Source organism: Molossus molossus, unplaced genomic scaffold (assembly GCF_014108415.1).
Source record: "Molossus molossus isolate mMolMol1 unplaced genomic scaffold, mMolMol1.p scaffold_m16_p_1, whole genome shotgun sequence".
Lineage (NCBI taxonomy): Eukaryota > Metazoa > Chordata > Mammalia > Chiroptera > Molossidae > Molossus > Molossus molossus.
The window spans coordinates 144553469-144571491 of NW_023425344.1; the positions used below are offsets into that span (position 1 = coordinate 144553469).

At 39.3% G+C, this 18023-nt stretch overlaps 1 protein-coding gene across 1 annotated transcript in view; it reads left to right on the forward strand.

The window, feature by feature from the left end:
* ITGA8 (integrin subunit alpha 8) overlaps positions 1 to 18023 on the forward strand; it is a 210531-nt gene that overhangs the window by 91551 nt on the left and 100957 nt on the right. Inside the window, exon 13 of the mRNA XM_036263831.1 lies at positions 470 to 661. Coding sequence (XP_036119724.1) covers positions 470 to 661 — 192 coding nt within the window. The remainder of the gene's footprint in view (positions 1 to 469; positions 662 to 18023) is intronic.

The window sequence follows — 18023 nt, forward strand, 5'->3', positions numbered from 1 at the left end:
CTGTTGGTGACTGGTGAATGTATGCATTTACTAGACCTATTCACTATGAATTTAAAATTACAGTAATACATACAGAAAACTTTTCTGTGAAATTGAACTTTTCATACATACTTAATTTTAATTACACAAACATGTCTGCATAAGTAAAAACAGGTGAAGTAATTTGTCAATTTTTTAAACATATACATTCAGAAAACCTACTTTATTATATAACAGACTTTTGGCTTTAATGGACACCCCCTCACCCAAATTAGTCCTATTTATTGAGGTTTTACTGTATTGTATCTTTATGTCGAATGAAGAGAAGACAACAAATAATTTACTCTTGCTACAGTACTACAAATTTTCATGGGAAACTAATAAACCCTGTGGACTGTATGGTGCCACTCTTTGTACTTAATTTTATTTTAAAACATTCTTCTTTATTTAAAAAATACATTAAAATACGTTCCTGTGTCTTTGTTTGTAGATGTTGCCATTGGTGCGCCCTTTGCAGGCCAGGATCAAAGAGGCAAAGTGTTCATTTACAACGGGAACAAGCGTGGCTTAAACACCCAGGCTTCCCAAGTTTTGCAAGGAGTGTGGGCATCACAGGCTATACCTTCTGGCTTCGGCTACACTTTAAGAGGAGACTCGGACATAGACAAGAATGATTACCCAGGTAAGGTTTTCTTTCTTTCCCTTGGGAGAGTTTACCTCCTATAAAGAGCCCAGTCTCTGGGAAATGCATCACGCATTAGCAACTCTCAGACAGGCAAAGGCCAAGCTCACCCCTACCCGCAGCCCAGGTTCTTGTGCAGGATTCCAGAGTGGCTTGCACCAGAATTTGAAGGCAGACAAAACAAACACTCCCTTTCCTGTCAAGAAAAGCAAGATGGCTTTTCAAAAACAGCATTGGACATAAAACTTGTCGACTTTGCAACAAAAGTTTTTCTTTGAAACCCCTCAGTAATTTGGTCTCCATTGACAAAGAAAGCTTGCTTGGATACCTTTCTAGAGCAATTTATTTTAACCCTATAATTCCCTTTTGATCTCATAGCTCCTATTAATTAACTTAAGAACCTCAACATTTCTGTCATAAAGCTCACATTTTAAGAGCATAAATATTTTCTAGCCAATAGTTTGGGCTTTCCAAAGATAGACTGAATATTTTAAAGTGAAGCAAAAAGAATTGGTTCATAATAGAAATCATAAACTGTCTTTTTAAAATTCTAGTTGACATACATTATTATATTATAAACTATCTTTGGTTATCTAATTCATACTTAAGACTCATGGAAACTCATAAAGCATACAGCTCTCATTCATGTTTTGTGCATGCCATATGAAAAGATGGATTGGTCTTAAAAAATTGTTTCAATAATCAGGGTTTTTAGCAGAGAACATTAGACTTCTTGGTTTTATGGTTCAATTTTCGCTTTTATGTTGGTTATGTTAAGATGGTTTCAATAAATACTTAGAAATCATTAATATTTAACTGACAGCTTCAACGACTTATTAAAGCCTTGTCTCTTTCCACAACCCCTCCCCTAATTGAGTATTTTCCATATGTAGTAGAGCTTTTTCTGATTTGGGGCAGCGTTCCAATCAGCTGACTCAGCTTTCTCTTCCCCTCTGGGATCAGGCAAAAAGGATCCTGCTGCATGTTCTTATAAATTTGCCAGAAATATTTCATGATGCTAGCATAGACTTTACAGTGGGCTCAGAATGGGTTAGTATTGCATTGTATACAAATTTGTATATAGATGCATCCTATCTGCAGCAATTTCAAGAACATCTTGTTAACATTTTATTTTTGTAGGTTATTCTGTATTAGTCTAATCAGTGATGGTTAGTTTTTGTTATTTGAGGGGGGAGGGTCTGACACATAATATATTCTACTTTAAATAATCCAAAAATTAGATCCACTATATGATTTCTTCCCAAAGTATGTCAAGGTGATTAATGAAATTCAATTCCTGGGTTGCAGTTTCAGACAAACGGTTAATTTAGAAAGTTATTGCTATTTATTATGCTGTACCTTACACAAGGTGAAGGAAATAAAGGGAGTATCCACTAAAGAGCTAGTCCACTGACTTCCTTTGAAGTCTCCTAAAAAAGGGCCAGGAAGGAGAGAAATATGAAACAACTTTCTCTCAAGGAACATTTTCTTCAGACGGGGAAGGGTGAGAAAAAGGTGTAGGATGGGGAACAGAGAAGCTATCTATTAATTATGTCTTTCCCACCTTTTTAACAATCAGAAAACGGTCATTTGAGGCCATTTGCTAGTCAACACCTTTATCTACTGAGGCTGATTCCATTTATAGTGACTGATGATGTAAATGCAGTGTATCTGTCTGTCAAGTAAATGTTCTTCACTAAGGCAGGACCAAATGTCACTAAGTTGAATTTCTATCCTTCATAATAGTCTTGAGGCTTTCAGAGTTCCCCTTAATTAGTAGAGCTGGTTCTGGTCCCAATTCTGCCTCTTAAATGGGAATACAGGTGTTTTGTAATTTATGATCCCTATAACATTTTTCCTGATCCTCATCTTCTTGCAAAAAAGAATGCCACTCCAAAAGCCTTTTCATGTTGACACCAAGTCCCCAGGGACCTATCTAGCGGGAGGAAAACTGCCCTGCAGGCAGGCAACTCGATTCTGTTAACTAGCAGAGCAGATTTGAAATTGGCAGGCATAACTCAGGAATCAGACATGTAACTTTTCTCATTTTTCTATAAATGAATTCTATTTAGCTCTCAAACCTCCATTTCCACAAAGGCGGAAACCCTTAATCTTGTACTCACTTCTAGATTCAGACTTAGTTTCACTTAGCAGAGCGGCTGTGAGCAAGGGAAGGGAAATCAGACTGTCTGGGTCCGGATCCCCATCCCTTACAGATGAGCTGTTTGGCAGTGGACAAGTTAATTGATTTCTCTGAGCTTCTATTTTCTTTTCTGGTTTTATGGGGCCAATAATACCTACTGCAGTGGGTTGTATGTTTATACTTTCTAGCTTGGGAAAGGTTTTTTACAAAATGTTCTGAAATGGCTTACAATAGGAAAGGCTATCAATCTGATGAACATGAGCAGAATCGAAGCTACTTAACAGATATAATAGACCACTTAATATTTGACAGCCTACATTCTAGGATGCTGGAGATGGACAGCCTAGGTTTAAAACTTGACTCCACTGTTTCAGAGCTGTATATGAGTGAGACCATTTCTTAACCTCTCTGAACTTCAATTTCCTCATCTGTAAAATAAGATAATAATATGTTGATATAAAGATGAAATTAAATTGTTTATATAATGAAATGCTGTAGTTATGTGAAAATGAGATTATATAGAATATAATTTAATAAATGACGGCTTTTCAAATGAATTTTAAAACAAACTCTATAGCTTGAGGCATTTTTTTTCCTAAGCACACTAATTTATATTAGTTTTATTTTGCTTCTTCAATTTCTATAGTCCCCAAGCATAATTTATAGTATGACATTTACTTTCCCTGCCCCAGACACAGAGGACTATGAGAGTGAGAACATAGCTATGGAAACCCTGCTGGGTTGAGATCCACTCACAATATTCCTGTGGCCGTACCCTCTCTACAGGCTTCCCTAACCTCAGGAGGTTGCTGCCCAGCTATGGTAGAATTCCACCACTCACCCATCCTAAGTGGGAGATGAGGCATAAGGGGCTTCTCCCATTTCTCACTACTGTGACTTAACTGGGTACCAGGAATGGAAAATGCTCTTTCCTCTCAGCCCCTTAGCCATTTAGGGGTATTTAATTTAATATAAAAGGGCCAAATTAGGATGATGACAATGGCAATTGAAAGGAAGGAACTGAAAAAATCATGTAAATGGAAAATAGACAAGATGTGGTGGTGACTGGCTGTGATGGAAGACAGAGGCGGTGGGGTGGGCTGAAGGGGGGATGCTAAAGATGTTGATCCAGTGTCCTGAGAAAAGTATGGTATAATGGACAGACATGGGAGATTTAGCTGTAGAAATATAGAGATTTCGTTACAGAAACAATATTTGGAATAATTTTCCTAACATCTAGCTTAACCACTCAGTATTTTTTAAGACTTTTTTTTTTTTTAATCCTCACCCGAGGACATTTTTTGACATTTTGTTCAGATAGAGTAGGAGGGAGAGAGAGAGAGAGAGAAACATCGATGTGAAAGGGACACATCAAGTGGTTGCCACCCGCACGACCCAACCAGGGATGGGGACAAACTGCAACTGAGGTACGCGCCCCTAGCGGGAACCGAACCCAGGTCTCTCCAGACCGCAGGCCAATGCTCTAACCGCTGAGCCAAACTGGCCAGGGCTTAAGACTTTTTATGATAAATATTGTCATTGGTATGCACACATAAATAAGAGTCATAAGTATTTTCATTGCTGGCACCAAAATTCTTTTTCCTAATCAAAAGAAGAGATGTGTTCAGGTTTCTGTGCTGGTGCTCACTGGAAAACTAGGGTTGATCAGAGGACTATCTTGTACACATTAACTGAGTGAAAGCATTTCAGAGAAGAAACAGCTGTGACAGTCAGGAATTCCTAAAATTCAATGATCTAGTCTAATCCTGCTGAACGTGATTGTATAACAAGGCCGTCTGCTAACTGCGTAGTCCAGACATTGGAGGGTGGAGGAAGGGAAGTGCTGGTTTTGTTGAGGAACAGAAATCATACAGGCAATAAAAACCAGAGGAAAACGTGGGCTGAAGGCCTGAATACCAAGGAGATCCTTGTCTTGTTTAGGTCTCTAATAGACCATGACGATATCATGAAGCCATCTCAGACAATTATACCAACCATAATAAAATGACTTCTTTTCTGTCTTAATAAGTGCTGTGTGTGTGTGTGTACACAAACAACCCAGCAAGAGAGAAGCTACACATGAGAAGATATAAAAGGGTGGCTTTAACCAAAGAGAATAATGTGTTTTAATCAAACCTTGACCTTCTCGAACTGATGTGAAGTTTAGTTGAACTACGTTCAAATCTTATAGTCAGAGTTTATTTACATTTCTCAAACTGCTACCCAAGATTTTAATAATTTCATTATAAATACATTATAAATTATAATATACATTTCTTGTAAAAAGTCCTTATAAATTTAGATTAAACTGAATAAATTAAGTCAACTGAAGACATTCTTGGACTTGAGTCCAACAGTGTCACAAAGAGAGGTAAAAATGAATGAAGAGATACAAGATGTGTTCCAGATCCAGTTTGCCCAAGACAGTGGTGACTTTAGTAACCAGCCTCTCTGCACCTTACTTTTTTCATCTAAATGTGATGTGGATGTCTGGGGATACTTTTCCAAGGGTCTTCTTAAAGTCTGAACTTTGATTCTGTAATCCAAGATCTAAACTCACTGCCTCCCCAGATTTCTCTATAATACTGGATATATTATTAAGGTGCTATGCTAGGAGGGGGATTTAATGAAATATATAAGACACTTTTTCTGGAAAATAATTTTAGACTGACAGAAAAGTTTCAAAAATAGTAGAGTCCCATATCCCTTCTGCTAGCTTCTCCTAATATTAACATACTATACAACATTGTACACTTAGCTATTAGTGAATGCAGAGACCTATTAGAAATGCTAATAGGATTTCACCATCTGTCCCATTGTGTCCTTTTTCTAGTCTAGAACACAATCTAGAACCTCACACTGCATTTGGTTGTCATGTCTCCTTAGTCTCCTCCAGTCTGTGACAGTCCGTTGATCTTTCTTTGCTGTCATGACTTTGACACTTTTGAAGAGTATGAGTAGACATTTTGAAGCATGACCCTGAATTTAGTTTTGTCTGATGTTTGCTCATGATTATATTCGGGTTGTATATTTTTGGCAAGAAAACCACACAGCTGATACTATGCCCTTTTCAGTGCATCATAGCAGGAAGTATGTGACTGCTATTCTTTTGCACTTTAATATTGGCCAGGTTTCCCACTGTAATGTTACTATTTTCCCTTTTGCAATAATAAGTATCTTTAGAGAGATACTATGAGACTTTGCAGACATCCTATTTTTTTTCCATTATACGTTTGCCCACTAATCTTAGCAACCACTGATGATTCTCCCCAGCAACAATTACTGCCTAATTGCAATTTTGTATTTTCATTCCTTCCACATTTATTAATTTAATTTTAATGTAAGAATAAGATGTATCTTCTATTTATTTATTTATTCAATTTGTTATATCTGTTGGGAGTCATGGATATTTATTTTATGAGCTTTAATCCATTACTATATTTATCTATTTTTGTTGCTTAAACTGTCATATATCTGGCCAGTGGGAATACCTTCCAGTTGGTTCCTGTGTTCTTTTAACATTTCCATCCTCTTAGAAACATTTCCTTACTTTCTGACATGACAGGATATTTCAGGCTCATCTTGTATTTTCCCTGACCAGTGCTGGAATCAACCATTCTTCAAAGACCTGTAGTTCCTTTTTTTGTAAAGAATGATATCTAGAAACCAAGATCTGGATACCAGGTGGTCTCATGGCTGCTAAGATGTCAAGATAAGACTTGTAATACACTGAGTACTACAGCCTCCTAGTATGGCTATATTTCAAACCATTAATATTACTTGAAATCAATAAATTACACTTTAATATTCAACTTATATTTTATAAGTCAGTATCTTTGCATTTTAGTTGTCAATATAGGTAATAAGACAACTTTAATATTACTTAGCTAATGTTGAGAATGCCACCAATATTCTTCACTTTTATTTTTTGTTTGTTTCTCACAATTTATTTATTTTAGCTTATTTTATTGTTGAATGTATTACAGATATTCCTCCTTTATCCCCCATTGACCCTCTCCTCCCTGCTCCCACCCCCCTCCTGCCTTTCCTCACCCTGTTGTCTGTGTCCATTGGTTATGCATTATGCATATAAGTTCCCTTTGAGGTTTGTCAGTTTAACAACATATTTCTTATCTTCTTTTTCTTCAAGAAGACCCTTCAACATTTCATATAATAATGGTTTGGTGGTGATGAACTCCTTTAGCTTTTTTTTGTTGTCTGAGAAACTCTTTATATGTCCATCAATTCTAAATGATAACTTTGCAGGATAGAGTAATCTTGGTTATAGGTTCTTGCTTTTCATCACTCTAAATATTTCTTGCCACTCCCTTCTGGCCTGCAAAGTTGCTTTTGAGAAATCAGCTGACAGTCTTATGGGAACTCCCTTGTAGGTAACTAACTGCTTTTCTCTTGCTCTTTGTTTTGGACCTTTTGCATTTTGATGATGATGTGTCTTGGTGTGGGACTCTTAGGGTTCACCTTGTTTGGGACTCTGTGCTTTCTGGACTTGTATGCCTGTTTCCATCACCAAGTTAGGGAAGTTTTCTGTCATTATTTTTTCAAATAGGTTTTCAATTTCTTATTCTCTCTCTTCTCTTTCTTTATTTCAGTTAGTGACTTCTTCATTTCTGACTGGTCCTTTTTTATGTATTTGAGGCCCTCACTAAATTCCTTGAAGTTTTCACTAAGTTCATTGAGCATTCTTATAAGCAATGTTTTGAACTCTGCATCTGTTAGATTGCTTATCTTCATTTTGTTTAGTTCTTTTCCTGGAATTTTGTTCTGTCCTTTCATTTGGGACATGTTTCTTTGTCCCCTCATTTGGCTGCCTCCCTGTGTTTGTTTCTAGTATTAGACAGAGTTGCTATGTCTCCTGGGTTTTCTAGGGTGGTTTATTGTAATCGATGTCTTGTAGGATCCAGTGGCACAGCCTCCCTGGTCTCCCAGCTGGGCCCTCGAGGTGCACCCCTCATGTAGACTTTACACCCTTCTGTTGTAATTGAGTCTTGATTGCTGTTGGCACATCAATGAGAGGGTTTTTTACTCAGGCTGATCAGCTGCAAGGACTGGCTGTGCCCACTATCCACTGACCTCTGACTACCTTGGACGATCAACTGTGCAGGGGCCCACCACACAGAGCGAGACTTATTTCAGCAAGGTTCTGGTACCCACTGAGTCCATTTCTTGAGTGTGTCACTTGTGGAGGTGGTTGGGTGGTGGTGTTTTGATGTAGTCTGAAGCTGTTCACTGGGTGTGCTGGTTCTGGGGAAGGTCAGCTACTGCCTGTGTTCTACCTGGGGCCACCAGGCATAAGCTACAAAGTGGTCTTCAGCTGGCTGATTCTTGTTCTGGGCTTGGAGGTGCCCAGGCAAAGCCAAGTTGTGAACCAAGGCTGGTTGCTTCTAGTGCCAGGCCTGGGGCAACTTACTGAGAAGTATGGGGCTGCTGTGACCAGATGCTGTTTATTTGAGGATTTAGGAAAATCTGAAACAGGATCCAAGACAGGCCCATCCTATGGTAAAGCAACTGGTAACAGCTTGGGTGGGCCTGAAAGTTGGGTGGGGCGGGGCCTCAGGGAATCACCAGGGCAGGGCAACCAGTGTGAGTCAGGTTGCTGGAGTCCCAGAGATGGCTGCTGTCTGCTGGCCTCATTGGGGAAGAGGGGCTCAAAGGAACAAAGACCTTTCACAGCATGTCTGTCCAGGAGAAAGTTGCCTCTCCAGCCCTCTCCCCAACAGCAAACAACTCAGTTCTTCCCCATATGTCTCTGGTGCCTTTTGAGCTGCCTCTCTAATGCTGGAGCTCCCAGGAAGCAAGTCTGAGTAAGTCTGTGAGCAGGCCCTTTAAGAGGAACTGCCTGAGCTCCAGCAGCCGTAGCTTCCCTCAGCCTCAGTTCCCGCTGGTTTTTCCAGCCAGAAGTGATAGAGACTTCTCTTCCTGGCACTGGAACTCTCAGCTGCTGGCCTGGTATGGGAAGGAGACCCCTTACTACTCAGGGAGGACCTTTCCAACCAGGTATCCTCCTGATTTTTATCTACCACACGTGGGTGTGGAACCAGCCTGCGCCCCCCCCTACCAGTCTTGATGCGGCTTCTTCTTTAATTTCCTAGTTGTATGACTTCCATTCAGCTTGATATCAGGTGGTTTTGAATGATGGTTGTTCTGTAGTTTAGTTGTAATTTTGATGTGGTTGTAGGAGAATGCAATACCATGTTTACCTGGAATTCTCTCTCAATATTCTTCACTGTTAATGATGATGATGATAGTAGAATATTTACTGATTATAAAATGTTGAAGAGATTGTGCTTTAGAAATATAATTTATTCAACAAATACTTATTGAGTGCCTTTTATGTACCTGGCACGATTTTAAATGTTGAGAATACAGGACTGAATTAAACAAAGATCCGACCTTATGGGCATAATTTCAAATTCTAGCTGTAACAATGGCTAACCAGCTGAGAGTTCCAGTGTAACCTTACTCAACTCCCATAAGCCTCAGTCTTCTTTGGTAAAATAATATTCCTCCTTTAAAAGGATGTTGTGGTCATTAAGCTTCATAGGGGAAGTAATGGTTAAGCAGGGTGCAGTGTGAAGGTGTTTGGGGATAAACGGTCTCAAGCCACCTTCACCCCCTGCTGAGGATGAGATCTGGTGGATAACCAAACAGACTCCCATCCTTCAGGGAGACAGTTGGGGGCCATTCTGTACACTTCTCAAAAGACCCCTTTGTCAATGCCTTCAACCTTGAAACATACCTTTATATTCAGAGGTGTGTTGGTAGATGTTTAATAAGCAGATCTGCAGAGGAACAAAAGCCCAAATCTGTAGTGTATTTATACAATTTCCATAATGTGAACAGTCCTACCATGGTTGTTTTCAAGCTACAGTGACTCTTATGTGATGAGTTACACAACTGCCCTGTGCACAGATAAGATGAGCCTGGTGTAATCTACCTGTGACAACCCTGCCATGCATCAATACACCGACTTTCTATTTGTGATAGCATTCCAAGGGGGAATTTGGATACACAGTTTTCCATTTCAATTCAGAAATTCACAGATTCTGGTTGAGAATGACTGTGGTCTACATTCACAACTGCACGGATTAACAACAGTCATTTTCAACTCCAGTACATAATATGGAGATCTTTTTTTTCCTTAAATGAAGACATCAAAGTTTGGAGAACCGTGTCTCTAGAACAGATATTTCTATTTTGCTTATTCTGGTGTGAAGATCTGTGAGAAACTTCATCTGCTTAATTTCTGGCTCACTTTTGAAGAAGCAGTCAATATGGAAAAATCGTGTCTTATCTCCAAAGCTTGTTATTAATTACTTTTTTTTTCATTTTTTATTAATTTATTTTTTATTAATTAATTTTTGTTACAGATGTTTCTCCCCCCCCCCCACTGATTCCCCCCTCCCCCTCCCTCCCTGCCCTGTCCCCAGTTTGTTGTCCATGACCACTCTTCATGCATACATGCATATAAGTTCTGTGGTTTATCTCTACCCCACCACCCCCTCTTCTGGGGATTGTCAGTCTATACCCCACTTCCACGTCTCTGGAACTACCCCATTCCTCAGACTGTTATGTTTATTATATTCCACAAATAAGTGAGATCATATGATAGTTGTCTTTCACTGTTTGGCTTGTTTCACTTAGGATGATAGTTTCCAGGTCCCTCCATGTAGTCTCAAAGGATAAGAGATCTTTCTTTCTTACAGCTGCGTAGTACTCCATTGTGTATATGTACCACGGCTTTTTTATCCATTTGTCTACCGATGGACACTTGGGCTGTCTCCAGATCTTAGCTATTGTAAATAGTGCTGCTATGAACATGGGGATACATATATTCTTTCTGATTGGTGTTTCAGGCTTCTTAGGGTATATTTCTAGAAGTGGGATCACTGGGTCAAATGGAAGTTCAATTTTTAATTTTTTGAGGTAGCACCATATTGTTTTCCATAGCGGCTGCACCAGTCTGCATTCCCACCAGCAGTGTATTAGAGTCCCCTTTTCTCCACACCCTCGCCAACACTTGTTGTTTGATGATTTGTTGATGGCGGCCATTCTGACAGGTGTGAGGTGATACCTCATTGTTGTTTTAATTTGCATCTCTCTGATGATTAGTGATGATGAGCATTTCTTCATATGTCTCTTAGCCATTTATATGTCCTGTTTGGAGAGGTGTCTATTTAGTTCCTCTGCCCATTTTTTAATTGGGTTCTTTGTCTTCCTTTTGTGGAGTGGTATGAGCACTCTCTATATATTGGAAATTAACCCCTTATCTGATATATCATTGGCAATTATGCTCTCCCATACAGTGGGTAGCCTTTCCATTTTTATGATTGTATCTTTCACTGTGCAGAAGCTTTTTAGTTTGATGTAGTCCCATGTGTTCATTTTTTTTCCTTTGTTTCTGTTGCCTTAGGTGATGTATCAGTGAAAATTGTGCTGCGTATGATGTCTGAAATTTTGTTGCCTACGGTTTCTTCTAGGATTTTTATGGATTCATCAGTCACATTTAAGTCTTTTATCCATTTTGAGTTTATTCTTGTGTATGGTGTAAGTTGATGGTCTAGTTTCATTTTTCTGCATGTAGCTGTCCAATTTTCCCAGCACCATTTATTAAAGAGGCTGTCCTTACTCCACTGTATGCTCTTGCCACCTTTGTCAATTATTAATTGAGCATATTGCCTTGGGTCCATTTCTGGGTTCTCTGTTCTGTTTCACTGGTCTATATGCCTGTTCTTGTGTCAGTACCAGGCTGTTTTGATTACAGTGGCTTTGTAGTATAACCTGAAATCTGGTAATATGATCCCTCCAACTTTGTTCTTCCTTTTCAAGATTGCTGTGGCTATTCGAGGTCTTTTTTGGTTCCATATGAACTTTTGAAGTACTTGAATTCTGTGAAGAATTAGAATTCTGTGAAGTATGTCGTTGGTATTTTGATGGGGATTGCACTGAATCTATAGATTGCTTTGGGTAATATGGACCTTTTAATGATGTTAATTCTCCCAAACCATGAACAGGGTATGTGCCTCCACTTTTTTATATTTTCCTCTATTTCTTTTTTCAATGACCTGTAGTTTTCTGCGAAATAGGTCCTTTATTTCTTTGGTTAAGTTTATTCCTAGGTATCTTAATTTTTTTTGCCACAATGTTAAAAGGGATTGTTTTCTTAGTTTCTCTTTCTGTGAGTTCATCATTGGTATATAAGAATGGCATCAATTTCTTGACGTTAATTTTGTATCCTGCTACTTTTCCAAATTCATTTATTAAGTCTAGTAAATTTTTGATGGAGTCTTCAAGGTTTTCTATGTATAGTATCATGTCATCTGCAAATAAGACAGTTTCACTTTCTCCTTTCCAATTTGGATCCCTTTTATTTTTTCTTCCTGTCTGACTGCTGTGGCTAAGACTTCCAGTACTATGTTAAATAGGAGTGGCGAAAGTGGGCATCCTTGCCTTGTTCCTGTTCTTAAGGAAAATGCTTTTAGTTTTTGCTGAATATGATGTTGGCTGTAGGTCTTTCATATATGGCCTTTATTATTTCTAGATATGATCTCTCTATTCCCACCTTGCTGAGCGTTTTTATCAGAAATGGATGCTGGATTTTGTCGAAGGCTTTTTCGGCATCTATTGATATGATCATGGGGTTTTTATTCTTCATTTTATTTATGTGGTGTATCACGTTAATTGATTTGCGAATACTGTACCAGCCTTGCATCCCTGGGATGAATCCCACTTGGTCATGGTGAATAATTTTTTTGGTGTATTGCTGGATCCGATTTGCTAGTATTTTGTTCAAGATTTTGGCATCTATGTTCATCAGGGATATTGGCCTGTAGTTTTCTTTCTTCATAGTGTCTTTTTCTGGTTTTGGAATTAGAATTATGCTGGCCTCATAAAACGAGTTTGGAAGTCTTCCTTCTTCTTGAATTTTTTGAAATAGTTTGAGGAGAATGGGTATTAGTTCTTCTTTGAATGTTCGGTAAAACTCCCCCGTGAAGCCATCCGGGCCTGGGCTTTTGTTTGCTGGGAGAGTCTTGATGACATCTGCAATTTCTTCTGTTGTTATTGGTCTGTTCAAGTTTTCTATCTCTTCCTGGTCTAGTTTTGGGAGACTATGTGTTTCTAGAAATTTGTCCATTTCGCTTAGATTGTTGAATTTTTTGCCATATAATTGTTCACAGTACTTGTTAACGATCTTTTGTATTTCTGTGGTGTCAGTTGTTACTTCTCCTCTTTCATTTCTGATTTTGTGTATTTGGGTTCTCTCTCTTTGTTTCTTGGTGAGTCTAGCTAAGGGTCCATCAATCTTGTTTATCTTTTCAAAAAGCAGCTCTTTGTTTCATTGATCCTCTGAATTGCTTTTTTTTTTTTTCGTCTCTGTCATTTATTTCTGCTCTGATGTTTACTATTTCCTTCCTTCTACCTGCTCTGGGGTTTTCTTTTTGTTTGCTCTCTAGTTCTTTAAGTTGTGCGGTTAGATAGTCTATTAGAGAGATTTTTGTTGTTTTTTGAGGTAGGCCTGTAGTGCTATGAACTTCCCTCTCAGAACTGCTTTCGCTGCATCCCATAGATTTTGTGTTGTTGTGTGTTCATTTTCATTGGTTTCCAGGAAGTTTTTGATTTCTTCTTTGATCTCCTCGGTGACCCATTCATTGTTTAATAACATGCTATTTAGCTTCCATGTGTTCAAATGTCTTTGTATGTTCTTCTTGCAATTGATTTCTGGTTTCATGCCATTGTGATCTGAGAAGATGCTTGATATGATTTCAGTCATCTTGAACTTGTAGAGACTTAGTTTGTGCCCTAACATGTAGTCTATCTTTGAGAATGTCCCATGTGCACTTGAGAAGAATGTGAATTCTGTACTTTTGGGGTGTACTTCTCTGTAGATATCTATTAAATCCATTTGGTCTAGTGCTTCATTTAGAGTCTCTGTTTCCTTGCTAATTTTTTGTCTAGAGGATCTATCCAGTGATGTCAGCGGGGTGTTGAAGTCCCCTGCTATGATTGTATTGCTATCCATTTCTCCTTTGAAGTCCTCCAGAAGATTTTTAATATATTTTGGTGCTCCTATATTGGGTGCATATATGTTTATCAAGGTTATATCTTCCTGTTGGATAGATCCTTTCCATATTATGTAGTGGCCTTCTTTGTCTCTAGTTATGGCCTTCATTTTGAAATCTATTTTATCAGATATGCGTATTGTTATCCCAGTTATTTTTCCTTTCCGTTTGCTTGGAAGATATTTTTCCATCCCTTCACTTTCAATTTATGTGTCTTTTGTTGTGAGGTGGGTCTCTTGTAAACAACATGTAGATGAGTCATGCTTTCTTACTACTGTGTGTCTTTTTATGGAGCATTCAATCCATTTACATTTAAGGTGATTATTGATATGTACTTATTTATTGCCATTTTTGTTTAGTGTGGTTCTATTTTTCTTCCCATTTCTCCTGCTAATTACAGCAGTCCTTTTAACATTTCTTGCAGTGCTGGTTTGGTGCTAATGTATTCCCTTAGCCTTTTTTTTTTGTCTGGGAAGCTCTTTATTTGACCTTCTGTTTTGAATGATAGCCTGCTGGGTAGAGTAGTCTTGGATTCAGATCCTTGTTTTTCATGACCTTGATTACTTCTTGCCATTCCCTTCTGGCCTGTATTGTTTCTGATGAGAAGTCAGCTGAGAGCCTTATGGGGTTTCCTTTGTAGGTAACCTGTTGCTTATCTCTTGCTGCTTTTAGGATTCTCTCTTCGTCTTTAATTTTTGGCAGTTTGATTACTATGTGTCTTGGTGTAGGCCTGTTTGGGTTCTTACTTGGGGCTCTCTGTGCTTCTTGAACTTGAATGCCTTCTTCCTTCTCCAAATTAGGGACATTTTCTGTCACTATTTCTTCAAATATATTCTCTAACCCTTGCTCATTTTCTTCTTCTTTGGGGACTCCTATGATGCGAATATTATTACGTTTCCACTTGTCCCACAGTTCTCTTAAGCTGTCTTCCTGTTTTTTAATTGTTTTTTCCTTTTGGTTTTCTGATTGGTTGATTTTTTCTACCCTGTCTTCTAATTCACTGATCCGGTCCTCAGTTTCCTCTACCCTGCTTTTTAGACCTTCCAATGTCTTTTTCATTTCTGATATGTCATTTTTTATCTCTTCTTGGTGGTTTTTAATTTCCAATGGTTAATTTTCAGCATCTCCATGTCCTTAAACATGCTGTTGAGCTTCTGAAGATCATGGCTCTGAATTCTAGTTCTGTTAACTTGCTTAACTGCACCTCATTTATGTCATCTTTGGTAGAGGTCTTGTTCCTTCATTTGGCTTCTGTTTCTGTTTTTCACCATTTTGGCTATCACAGTGGGTTATGGAGTCTGCCAAATTTTTCCTGTGGGTGTTGGTATTCTGCTGTTTGTGGCTCCCTCTTCTGGGTTTGGATGAGGCAGGGAGGACCCACTTTAAACACCACTGTCAAGTCTTCACTTTCCTGGTTAGAGTTGCTAGCCCAGGGAATGGTAGTTAACCTCTAGCTTTTTTTGTCTGGAGGCTATTGGTAGAGGTCACCTGAGGAACCTTGGTTTCTGTGTTGCCTGAAAAACTCCCTCAGGTGCTCAGTGTAAGAGGATTTCCTGAGGGTGGGGCAGATGCTGGTTGTTAATGGGCCTCAATTAGCATTTCAATGGCCACCAGGTGGGGTTGAATGGCCAAGGGAGGGGCCTCCGCCTCTCCCCAGGGCCCTGGGAAGGAGTAAGATGACCACAGTCCTGCATGGCTGCACTCAGCAAAAGCTATGTGCACCCTCCAAATCCTGAGTGTCCCCGCACAGTTCCTATCCAGTCTGCCCTCCCGCTACTGGAGCCCAAGGTGAGTGGATGCTGCCAATTTAGCCTCTGTCCAGACTGCATTGTGGAGCCGCCTGGGACTTTTAACCCAAGGGTGCTGCTCCCAGCCAAGGGCGGCCGAGGCTGCGGCACCAGCCGAGGGCGTAGCACCCAGCCGAGTTTGCAGGACCCAGCCGTGGTCGCTGGACGCAGCCAAGGCAGCAGCAGCTTCCAGCCGATTCCCCTGGTCCCAGCCGATTCCGCTGGTCCCAGCCCAGGCCGCTGCAGACCGTGAGCTCCTGGCCCCCTCTCGCGTCCTCGCAAGCCTACATGGATTGAGTTAGTGTCCCTGGTTATGTGGTCCTCCAAGCTGCCTTTCGGTTGCCCCTTCCTGACGATTTGTCTTTATTTTTGTTTTAAATCCAGTTTGATCCTGGGAGATGGTCTGTGTAGCTTCCATTCACTCCGCTGTCATTTTTCCTTCTCCATCTTGTTATTAATTTCTTTTAAAATGAGGTTAAAATTCCTTCAAACATCAGAACTGCCTCCCTCCACACACCTGAACAGTTTCTAAGGTAAAATCTTTCACAAATAAGATTAAACACTTCATAAATACTTAATCACAGCCCTGGCTTGTTTTGCTCAGGGGTTAGAGCATCGGTCTGTGGACCAATGAGTCATGGGTTTGATTCTGGTCAAGGGCATGTACCTCAGTTGTAATTTGTCCCCGGCCCTGGTTAAGGTTGTATAGGAGGCAGCCACTCAGATGTGTCCCTTTCACATAGATGTTTCTTTCTTTCTCTCTCTCTCTCCCTCCCTCCCTCACCCTCCCACTCTATCTGAACAAAAAATGGAAAAATGTCCCTGGGTGGGGATTAAATAAATAAATACTTAATTTCAGATTCTGCCCTTGACACATTCAAATCACATCCCACTTGTAAGTAGTAAATATAAGTCACTAGATAAAAGCAATCAAATCATATGGCTCCTACATTTATATGGCACATATCATCTGTCATTTTTTTTTAACAGACTAGTTTTTAGAGCAGTCTTAGGTTCAAAGCAAAATTAAACAAAAAGTACAGAGTTCCCATACATCCCCATCTTCCATGCAAAGCCTCCTCCGTTATCAGATATCCTACCTAAGTGGGACATTAATTACAACTGACAAACCTACATTGACACATCATTATCACCCAAAATATGTAGTTTACATTAGAATTCATTGTTCGTTTTGTCCATTCTATAGGTCTAGACAAACGTATAGCAACATGTAGCAACTGTTCTAGTATTATACAGAGCACGTTACACCTATTTGTTCCTCTCTCCCCCATTACCCCTGACAACCACTGATTTTTTTTTACTGTGTCACACTTTTACCTTTTCCAGAATGTCATATAGCTGGAATTATACAGTATGCACCTTTTCAGTTTGGCTTCTGGCACTTAGTAATATGCATTTAAAGTTCCTCCATGTTTTTTCATGGCTTGATAGCTCATTTCTTTTTAGCACTGAATAATATTGCATTGTCTGGTTGTTCCACAATTTATTGATCCATTTACCTACTGAAGGACATCTTGGTTGCTTCCAAGTTTTGGCCATTTTGAATATGTGTAGGTCTTTTGTGTGGACATACATTTTTTACTCCTTTGGGTTAATACCAAGGAGTGAGATTGCTGGGTTGTGCGGCAAGGTCATGTTTCGTTTGGACGAAACAATCAGACTGCCTTCCAAAGTGGCTGTACCATCTGCATTTCCAAAAGCAGTGAATGCAAGTTTTTGTTGCTTCTCATCCTCACCAGCATTTGGTGCTGTCCGTGTATTGGATTTGGGGCCACGCTAATAGGAGTGTGATGTCATCTCATCGTTGTAATGTGCACTTCCGTGATGACTGATAATGTGGAGCATCTGTCCATGTGCTTGTTTAACATCTGTAGCTAGTCTTTGGTGATGTATCTGTTAAGGTCTCTGGCCCACTTTTAATGGGGATGATTTCTCATTCTTGAATTTTAAGAGTTTTTTGTATATTTGAGATAACATCCTTTATCAGATGTGGTTTTTGCAAATATTTTCTCCTAGTCTGTGGCTTGTCTTCTCATTCTCTTCACACTGTCTTTCACGGAGCAGAAACTTTTAATTTTCATGTAATCTAGCTTATCAATTATTATTTTTCATGGATCATGCCTTTGGTGGTGTATCTAAAAAGTCACTGTCATACCCAAAGTCACCTAGGGGATAATCTTTTCTCCTATGTTATTTTCTAGGAGTTTCATGGTTCTGTTTTACATTTACATCTCTAAGCCAGTTATTTTTGTGAGAATTGTAAGGTCCGTGTCTAGGTTTATTTATGTGGATGTCTTGTAATATTTTTTGTATAGCCAGGCGTGATGTACTGG